Source organism: Notechis scutatus, chromosome 3 (genome assembly GCF_049901735.1).
Source record: "Notechis scutatus isolate UNSWTSFEM ecotype Mainland chromosome 3, rNotScu1.2, whole genome shotgun sequence".
Taxonomy (NCBI): Eukaryota; Metazoa; Chordata; class Lepidosauria; order Squamata; family Elapidae; genus Notechis; species Notechis scutatus.
Window position 1 is genome coordinate 148,018,594 of NC_142011.1, and position 10,744 is coordinate 148,029,337.

General features: G+C 38.3%; 1 protein-coding gene across 1 annotated transcript; it reads right to left on the reverse strand.

Annotated features, from left to right (window-relative positions):
- Positions 1–2,562: 2,562 nt before the first annotated feature.
- C3H6orf62 (chromosome 3 C6orf62 homolog) lies at positions 2,563–10,703 on the reverse strand. Its single transcript, XM_026669964.2, has 5 exons — positions 8,526–10,703; positions 7,825–8,001; positions 5,608–5,733; positions 4,382–4,516; positions 2,563–3,824 (listed from the first exon to the last, which is right to left on the reverse strand). Exons 1-5 carry the CDS (start codon positions 8,652–8,654, stop codon positions 3,699–3,701), a joined length of 693 nt encoding a protein of 230 aa, XP_026525749.1. The 5' UTR covers positions 8,655–10,703; the 3' UTR covers positions 2,563–3,698.
- Positions 10,704–10,744: the final 41 nt, after the last annotated feature.

The following is a 10,744-nucleotide window of genomic DNA, read 5'->3' on the forward strand; positions in this document are numbered from 1 at the left end:
CTGGACGAGAACAGGCTTCACTTAATCCTAGCAAGAAGTAGTTTTGGATTTTAGGGTTTCCTGGATCGGGTCATTTTCCATCTTTGGATCTAGACAAAAGTAGACTGCCTCAAACAGAACCACTGCAATTTTGGGGTTTAACCTACAGGCTCCTGTTCAAAGAGCCAGTAACAACTATGGATGGAAGTGCTTTTACCCAACTTTGTTACATGTGCCAATTGCACCCTTTCCTGAATTAGGTGACTTATTCATATCTTGGTATGTCCCAAATGGATTGCCACAATGAGCTCTACATGGGGCTTGCTCTTGAACAACATCCAGAAGCTTTAGCTGGTCCAGAATGCAACAAAACAGGTACACTTTGGAGCACCAATGTTAATACCTCAGTCCCCCAAGTTCCACTGGTTCCTAGGGTGCAGTTTGGGTTGCTGCTTGTCACCTACAAAGGCACCCATGCTTTGGGACTGGATTATTTGAAAGACCCCCCTCTCCAACTGCATCTATTTATCCGTGCAGGTTGAAAGAAGAGGCACGCTGTAAGTCCCATTGATTGAAAAGCGCCACCTTATTGGAACCAGAAAATGGGCTGTTTGGGTTGCAATGCCTGTTCTTTGCAACACCACACCTATTCCGCCCGTTCCAAAATTAGATTGGACCCTACCAGCTTTTTAGAAGGATTTGAAGACATGGATGGAGGTTGGATGTTTACTAGGAACCTATATGGTGGGGGTTGATTTACTGTAGATTGATTTTTAGCCTTTCTAGGTTTAATAAGCTGTCATGTTGGACTTTTTGTTGCTGGCCACCTAGTCACATCATAGTGAGATGGTTAGCTATACAGATATGTTGAATGATAATAACGGAACCTACACATTATGGTTTTTAGTAGTAATGGTCATAAAATGGGATAGTTGCATGGCTGACCCAATGCTATAACCTATTGTTGTAGTAGTCATTAAGCAAATGCTGTGACTATAAAACAAACATCAGAGTCATTAAATGAATGCTGTGGTCATTAAGTAAATCCATTGTTCTTTATAGTTTTGCAAAACATTGATCATGTGATTACAGGGAATTGCAAATGGCCACAAATGTAGCCATGTTGCCAATTGCCCAAAGTACAGTGATGTGGCTGCAGGGGAGGCAACTGTCATAAGTTCAGAGCCAAGTTGTAAGCACCCTTCTTTTGGGTCTGTCGTAACTTAGAATGTTTGGTAAGCGACCAGTTATAAGGAAAGGACCACTTGTACAAATCAAGTAATTACACTGAATTTTTCATCCGTGTTAGGATTTTAAAATTAAAGATCTTTAAAAATTAAAGTGTGTATATTTATGCAAGACATGTCACATGTTTACAAAAAGTGTAGATACCCTTAAGTTCTATGTATTTAGGAATAAGATCAAACCAGCGGCCTTTTATAAGAGTGTTTCATGGGCTTGACTGGTTCAAGCTAGTTTGTAACAAAAAAGCAATGTGAGAGCATTATATAACACCAAGTATGTTATCTAATTTTTAATTTACATTTCTGTATCCTGTATCCTTAAAAAAAAACCTTAAATTTTAGGTATTTCACATAAAGATTTCTTCTTTCATAATATAAGGCAAAGCAAATTAATGTATGCATAATACCAACTAGAATGCTTAGATTCCAGAGATGGTTTTCTAGACCATGGCTGTTTCTAGACATGGCTACAACAAAGAATATTGCTACAGAGCATGAACAACCCAAACGGAGGAAGTCACAAACTGTAATTTTATAGCAATTGGTCTTGGTTAAGGAGACTCTTGATAGAACTGAATTTTAAAAATAAATTTAGCAGTTGCTACAAGTAGGAACTGTAGAAAATTTCAATTTAATGAGCTATTGGGACAAGATCGTAATTTTCCTGTATGCGCCACACTTTACATGTATTTCAATGGGTTCAAGGATAATAGGATTTGGGTTTTTTTAAGTGTTCATGTTACGGCTACTCCCCTTCCTTTTAAACATTCAATGTTACTTCATGTCATGTACCAGTATTAATTTTGTTATATGCGTGGTCTCTGTAAATCAATAGTTAATTTTATTTCATCTGGCTAATTTCTTTCCATCAAGTTAGAAGCAGGAAGAATGTCATTTCTGCTAACCCCTTTCAGTAAAGTCCTGTAAAAAACATTATATATACTTTATCATAATTAAGTAAATATAAAAAAATATTTTCCCTTTGCATAATCCTTTTAATAAATTGCTATTGTAATTAGCAAGTAACCTTGACTTGAATAGAAAAAAAGATTAAAAATAGATTTTGTTCCTAAAAAATGCTGGCTTCCTGGTTTCTTCTTCACACACATTTATACACATGCATATATAGCATACTCTCCTCCAAAAGTATATTAATAATTATCACTAGGTAATTATAAAGTGACTGTCCAGATCAGTGAGATTCACTGAATATGTCTGATACCAATTCAACATTCTAGAATTACTTTACTGTTGATACTGTTATGGATTGTATTGCTGTATCAATTTAGTGCCTGCATACCTTACAACTAGCATGGACTTCATAACTTAACAGAGCAGATAAATGTTCAACTAATTTGTTTATTTTCATTTGTTCCAATTCCAAACAAAAGCTAAATACAAATTTTAAACAGATAAGCACTAGATTTACCCAAAGGGAGTTGGCTTATACAGATTTACTTCAGTAAAATTATTCAACCCATAAGCAAAGCATTCTTTGCCAAAACTATACAGTAGTCTTTCTTATGTTCATTGCACAATCTTAAACAAAATGTTCTGTCAAAACCAACTTTGACACTCCAAACAATATTTTACAATTAAATCCACAAATGCTTTAGATCTTATTCCTCCCCACCCCCACCCCCAAGAACGTCAGAGGGTTTTCCATGTCAGAAATGTTTTGGAAACCAGTATTTCCTACTCAGTTCACCAGCCATTTTACAAGTCAAATAAAAGCAATCGCCTGCCAACGTGGTTTCTGCAGCTGCTATTTTTAATGTAGCTGCTTTAGGCTACTTAAGACCCCAGGTCTGTAAAATGTATTCAACTTAACAGAACATTCTACATTTAGTTATACAGCAAACTGGGGAAAGAGATCCAAAAAATGAGAATGCTAGTAAACTCGAATATGGCCAAGCAAAATAAGAGAGGCAATTAACGCCTACAAATGAATGAGATGCTTTTCTTCCTTAAAATATCTTTCCCATAGTAAGCCATCTACTGTAGCAAGCCAGAGAACTCATCAGAATGAATCTGACGCAGCTCTGATACAATCATGTTAAAAGCAACGCTTAGAAGGCTTTTACACCCTTACATTCACTTTTCACCCTATGAATACTGAAACAGGGGACATGACCAGCACAAATGGACACACCACCATAAATGATCGCTTTGTGCTCTCAGATAACATTTCTTTCAGTGTGTAACAGTCCCTTCATTTCACATTTTGGTAAGATGCTCATGCAATGCAGAAATATGCAGAGCATTTTCTTTCATAAAGTCCATGCAGAAAACATCTTAAAAAAAAGTTCTGAGATACAAATGATAACAGAAAATAATCCAGGATGATCAAGGTTCACGATGGATAGTGTTCTGAGCATGTGTCCATTTTCTTCTATTCCGAAAGAATAAATGGCGAGGAAAGTGGAAACTACACTCCTGCAATCTGTGATTTTCCCCATTTTGCTGGCCAGAGCCCTATTCTGGCATGTATGGGCGGAGGTGATCCTCTACGGTACCCACCGCCCAGTGGGTGAGTTGCTCCTGTGGCAGATACAGGCAGATGCTGCATAACTTGAAGATTGTAGCTTTGTTTTTTGGAGTCTGTAAAAAACAGATAGTTTCAAAATCAAGGATAGAGGTTTCCTTATGCATGGAAAAAAAAAGCTTTACATTTTTCCCAGTTTGTTTTTTCAGAAATAATTTAGGAACTTGAAGCATTGGGGGAGGGGGGGAAATGGGACTAAAAATCTGTCACTTTATAATATTTTTTACTGGATATGCAACTTTATCAGAGTTCTATACTTTTTCTCTCAGAAAACATGCTTTTCCCAAGGCTACATTAAGTGACACTTTAAAAGGAGTTCAGTAGAGACTCAGTACTACCATCAACAACAAACACAGTTGATGCACACAAGCAAACTTACATTTGCTTGTGTGCATCAAATCTACATTTTTCAATTCTAGTTTAAAAGGATGTTAAATGTCTGTTACATTGTCAAAACACAAAGAACAGCCGATCTGTTATACCTCACAATATATTATGCTTAATGCCTGTTGTATATACCATATTATCTAGCTTCAGTGTTCTGGTTTCATACAAGCAAAGACAGCTGCTTAATAACAAATGAAGCAACTATTATACACTGGAAGAAGTTTACCTGCAAGTGCTGTCTGTCTATGAAAAGAAACACTGACTGGTTAGGGTTGTTGATAACAATTCCAGTCTTGTCCTTTCGGCTCAGTACATGCAGAAACTGCTTTTCATAGTCACCATGATGAAATTCAAACCTGGCCTATTCAAAATATTCAACAATAAAAAAATATTTTAATTCAAAATTAAGCAGTCTTACATTTTTTTGAACTATTATATGCTCTCTGATGCTCAGTAACTCTGGGTGGCCTACAATTGTCAAAAAACCCACTTAAAACAAACAAACAAAAAAGGCCAGTGCAGAACAAAAGAATGACAAAGAAACTAAACCCAGCGGGGAACAAAAGAAGAAGAAAGGAACATGGGTTGCCTTCTAAGATTCACCAACTGAATTATGGGCAAATGAAATTATTTTTGAATCAAATAATACTAAATCCTGGAGTCTGAAGAAAAGTACTCAATTCTTTTGCTGCCTCTATTCCAATTTGCAAGCTATTATTTTATGCAAGTTTAACAAATTTAGCAATTGAGAAAACTATTTTTTCGATTGTTAAACCATTATATTAGAACTTTTGGGTGTGAAATTACAGCTGCCAGTTCTTTAGCTTGTACTGGCCTTCGTATGCACCAGGTTTTTCCAAAGTACCTAGGATGTCCTAATGTATTGGCACAGCATATGTACAGATTCAAGCACTGTAGCCTTTTGTAATCCAGATGGAAATTTTGTCAATATGCATATTTTCTAAGTGCTGTTCAAATTTTGGGGGGCATGGCACCCAGTGTGCCAATATGGGACTCTCACAACCAATTTATGCATTATTTGTTATACAGTGTTAATCAAAATAAGCTTATCGAACTAGGAGATTGGTTCAAAAAAATAAAGCAATATTTAAAAAATGGCAGAATGCCTCATGAATTCAACTTTCAATATATCACAGCTACCAAGGTCATCCAGATCCATTTGCATGCATACTCACACATCTTATGCTGTAATCAACACTAAGTCAGGTAGACAACTGCTGCAGTCTATACTTTGCATTACAAACCCCATAATTGCCAATTATTGTCCAGGCTGATTTGAGCACATGGAAGTCATATTCAAAGTAACATTAAAGCACAGGATTGCTAATTGCAGCTTCAAACATCCAAAAGTCAAATCTGATCAGCATTAAAAGGCAGTGATTTTCATTTGAAATATCATGTTTACTTGAGTTTTATCTGCATATGCTATACCTGAACAGGCCTAAAGGGCTCATCATCAGATCCCTTCCATCTAGAAAACAGAAGACAGACTATCTTCTCAATATCATTCCGAGGCCAAAGTATGAAGTCCATCTCCTGTGTACAGCCAATCACATCCTGAAGAGATAAAAATCATTTAATAGTATCCAATATCATAGCATGTAAATATGTATTTAATAACTTCACTAAAATTGTACATGTAATAATTTATACACATACTGTATTAAGATTTTTTTTATTCTAAGTAGTACATTTTCCCCAAATTGTAAGACATCTCAAACTCAAATCTCTTTAAATTTAAAATGTAGCTCACATGTACCGGTAGTCCTTGACTTACAACAGTTCATTTAGTGATCGTTCAAAGTTACAACAGCACTGATAAACATGACTTACGACAATTTTTCAGTTATGATCTTTGTAGCATCCCCATGACCATGTGATCAAAATTCAGATATGTTCATTCTTATGACCGTTGCTGTGTTCGAAGGACGTGTGATCTTTTGCAACTTTTTGACAAGCAAAGTCAATGGGGAAGCCAGATTCACTTAACAACCGGGTTAACTTACCACTTGCAGTGATTCACTTAACTATGGCAAGAAAGGTTGTAAAATGAGGTAAAACTCATTTAACAAATGTCTCACTTAACAGAAATTTTGGGCTCAATTGTGGTTGTAAGTCGAGGACCACCCGTACCCCATCCAATTGTTGCATCCAAGCATGAAAATTTTAAAAGAGAATTTTCACACAAAGTTACCCGAATTAAAACATCAAACTTAATCACATATAATTCAGTTTTGAACCACAGAGTTCTCTTGTTCAAACAATTTTTTAATATTAATATTTGCTGCTTTAATAAAACCCAGCACATAATTTATAAAATTTAAGTCATGGTTTTTTTTCTGTCAGGACCAATCTGTTAGGCTTTGATCTTGAATAAGCAGTAACCTGTTTTGGAGAGCATCCTGTGAGTAATCTTTTTACAACTATCTCCTGCTAATGAAGATGATTTCTATAGATACTACTCCTCTGTGAATTTTTTAAAAAGAAATTTTGGACTGAAAAATTCTCTGAATGAGTACAGAAAGCTGAAGGAAAACGACACAATATAGGTGCCCTCAACTTATGACAAATCGTCTAGCAACCATCTCAAGTTCCAAAGGGTCTATTTGGAAGTACCTATGACCTGGATTCAAAGTTCCATCCATCCACTCCCGACGTTTGCATTATCCTACAGTCATGTGACCACATTTTACAACAGTTTTGCTGAAAAACAGCATTTCCTTCCAGTTTTCGGCAAAACTGCGCCCATAGCAAATCACAGGTTTGCTTTATGAGCATGGCATTTGCTTTACGGCCATGTTTGCTTAACTGCTGCAAAAAATGTTATAAAATTGGTCACATGACCAATCCATTTTATGATCGTCACAAGTTACAACCATGATGGGCATGCTCCATAATGATTGTAACTCAAGGACACCCTGTGAGAATAATCTCTCTCACTTCCCTTAGGAGAATCCAGGGGCGACAGAAAAACTGATGGTGCCAAAATAGAAATACATGCACAGGGACATTATCATCCAACTACAATTACATACTTGTGACCTGATGGTGACACAAATAGGTAAATCACAATTTTTACATGATACTGTTGTCACATCAAGACAGGATCCTTCATCTGATCATAATCTATTCATAGATAAGAACTCAGAACAAGATAATTTTGGAGAAATTAAAGACAAAGCAGCTGATTAAGATACACTTTTGAATAATATTTAATACATTTTAATAATGATTTTACCTTATTAAAATTATATATAAGAAAACAAAGTAAGTGAGGTAAAACTTTGAAAATTAAAACTATATATGGACAAACCATACATATATTCTCCTATAAAACATTCTTCATGAGCATAATCTCAAAAAATTGCATGTCTTTTTATATACCCAAAGATTTTAAAAGAAACACAGTAAGTTCTACTAGGTAACATAATAAATTCCACATTAGTAAAGACATACAGAATATTAATATTAAAGGTGAATTAGAAAAGGAGGAAGCTCCTTGGAGAAATACTTCTCTTAATAAGATCAATACCTTCTACTTTTAAAATTTTACTTGACCTTGAAGCTTTGATCCAAAAGCACAGCTGGAGCAAGGACTGTTAAGAAAAACATTTGACTGTCGAAAATAGAAGGAAAAAATAATTTTACCCTGCGCATAGACTGATAGCGGGGTGCATGTAACTGTACAATATCCTTTTGAAGAAGCTCAATGGAACTTTCCAAGGAATAACTGGAATCTTGCACACCTTTCAGGATATTTTCTTCATAATTATTGGTCATAACTGGTATCACTTCAGACACTTCAAAGAGTGCTGACTTTTTTCTCTGAAGAAAAGTAAAGAAACATTTGTTATTAAATAAATGTTGAAGTTCAAATATAAAATTTAGGAAATTATCAGGAAGTTCAAACCTTAGTTTTAAAAGGATGTATGCTAAGCCAAAATTCATTTCTTAATTCAATGAAAGATACTAATGTTAAAACCAGGGTCTTTAAATAAGCTGATTTTGGCTGAAAAACACAATTTGCTGTTTTGCTTTAAATTCAGTTTGTTTCAGTTCTCTCATGAACAGTATAAACCCCACACAATGTAAAATAGTATTATTCTTGCACACTTGAACACCTGTAATTTTACTAACACAGTGGAACTTTACAATAGTACCACTAAGATATGGTACTTAGTGGTTATGTGTATTAAGAAATGTAATCAACAAACAAATAATTCAGTCTATTTTTATGCCAAGAAAAGCTTATGCCTTTGATATATATTCTCTATGTTTTGATTCTAAGACTTTCAAGATCATTAAATATGCATCTTATATGTCAAAATAACAAACAGAAATAAGATTACCTTGTCTTTGAATACAAAGGCAATATACATCTTGAAATCAAACTGGTCAGCTAGAGATTCTTTTTTCTTTTTAAGCTGAGCACGAAGTCTGTTCAGAGCTTGTTTCTTCCGGGAGTTTGGGTCCCCCATTTTATAATACAGATGGTACAAAAGCCTTTGGAAACTGTCACTAAACTGTGGGCCCTTTTTTCATAAGACTCAAGTGCAACAGAAATAAGTCATTTTATTCCTGCTTATACCACTGAATCTATAAAACAGAGGCAAACCCCAAAAGTGCACCTCAAGCAATTGTTTTACAAGACTGTCTTACTAGAGGGGTCATAAAACAAAGTAAGTAGTTGTCCAACCATTACTGGACAAAGGGTTTGCACATATTACCCCAAAATATTTTTTTTTGAAGAAAATACACTGATATACACAGTTTAAACCACAGGAATAAAGGGGCAAGAACAGGAGAAAAATCTTATCACAATTTATATGCATAAAAAAAGGAATAAAGGGGATGGACCCAATCCATTTGGGTGGTTTTTTGCCCCAAGCCCCCCTCCCCAAAAAACCCAAACAAAAAAACTGAAATTAAAGACAGTACTCTATCACCCCCAGGTTCATGACTCTGCTGATTTATTACCAAGATTGCTGCTATTGCTATACTGCCTGCTTAATTTTCAAGGATGATTAGACTTGGGAGAAAGCAAAGGAAGGAGTGCAGAAGAAGAGTCGATGTCCTAGGAGGCAAGACATTTCCCTACTAACAAAATCATCAACCACAGACAACAGAGTGCTGGTTTGCACAAGAGCAAGAAGTTTGGAAAACAGCAGAGTCATTTCTAGCTTCATCGCACTCACAATCGGGCGTAGGGTAGCCCCGAGGCCGTCTCTGTTAGAGAAAACGGGGATCATGGTGGCCATCGATCAAAGCTTAAAGGGAAGCCAAAAGGGAGTAGCCGGCCTAAAGATCTCCAGGCTATTCTAGCAAGTCCCCTAAGCAGGGAAAGAGACCTACATACTCCAATAGCTGTCTATCCCCCATCAACTACCCTCCTCTCTCCGCCACCGTTTAGTTGGGGCTGGGCATGGCTGGTGTGAGATGTCGCCTCCTCAGCGTTGCTTCCTCTCTTCCTTTAACCGACCTGAAGAGGAAGAGAAGGGCCTGGGCTCAGCGCAGGGGGAGGGAAGGGGACTCAGCCCACAGTCCCGGGACTCTCTCTTGCATTCAAGTGGGCTTTAATTTTCTTCCCTTTTCAAAAGGAAAAGTGAGGAGGAGGAGGAGGGAGGCCAGAAGTGCTCAATTGCAAAAAGAGGGAAGAGGAGGAAAAAACAAAAGAGAGAGTAGATTAGCAAAAAAGCAGCCGTTTGGGCCAATTGGGGCTTTTGCGTTGAGGATGGCTAAGCCGAATCAAATCATTTAAAAAAAGGAGGGGATGGGGGGAGATTACCCCGCCCGTCCCTTTCGTGGCTGTTCGAATAGTTCGCCTTTTTTCTTTAAATAATAATAATAAAAAATAAAATAAACCAAACGCCCTCCCTCACCTCTTTCAACTTTCCCTCATAAAAAAAAAAGAAAGTTTAATTTCTCCTTTTTTTTTTTTCCTTTTCCCACCTCGGCGGGAGGCGCAGGCGGCGAGAGAGCGCGGAGAGGGTGGCCTGGACTCGCTATCCGCAGCCGGCGGGCGCGGGCGGAGCAGTGGAGGCTGTGGTGGCGGCGGCGGCGCTGCTAGCAGCACGGGTAGGAGCCATGTCAAGATAAAGCCACCAAGAAGCCGCCGAGTTCCCCCATCCCCTCTGCGCTGTTCACGACGACCGGGCCGCCCGCGCTGCCGCTGCTCAGCCCCAGCAGCCTGGTCCCCATAGCCTAAGCTCGGCGCCCCGGAGCCGCCGGGGGAGGGCAAATGGTGGCGGCGGCGAAGGGAGGAGGAGGAAGAGGAGGAGGAGGAGAGGGAGGAGGAAGTAGCGAAGGCGAAGGCAGGCTGGGCCGGGCAGACCCTGAGCTACGAGGTTCCGGTAGCGGAAAGGGCAGGAGGCAAGAGAGCGAGCGAAGCCCCCCCTCCTGTCCCCTCTCAGGCGAAGGAATAGCGAGCGCAGGAGGTGCTCGGTCCGGAGGAAGCGGGAGGCGACGAGGAAGCGGCAGTCGGAGCGAAAAAGAACCCTTCAAAATGGCAGCCGCCGCCTTTCCTTCTCGCCTGAGTCACAGGGATAGGCTCCGCCTTTCTAGCCGCGGC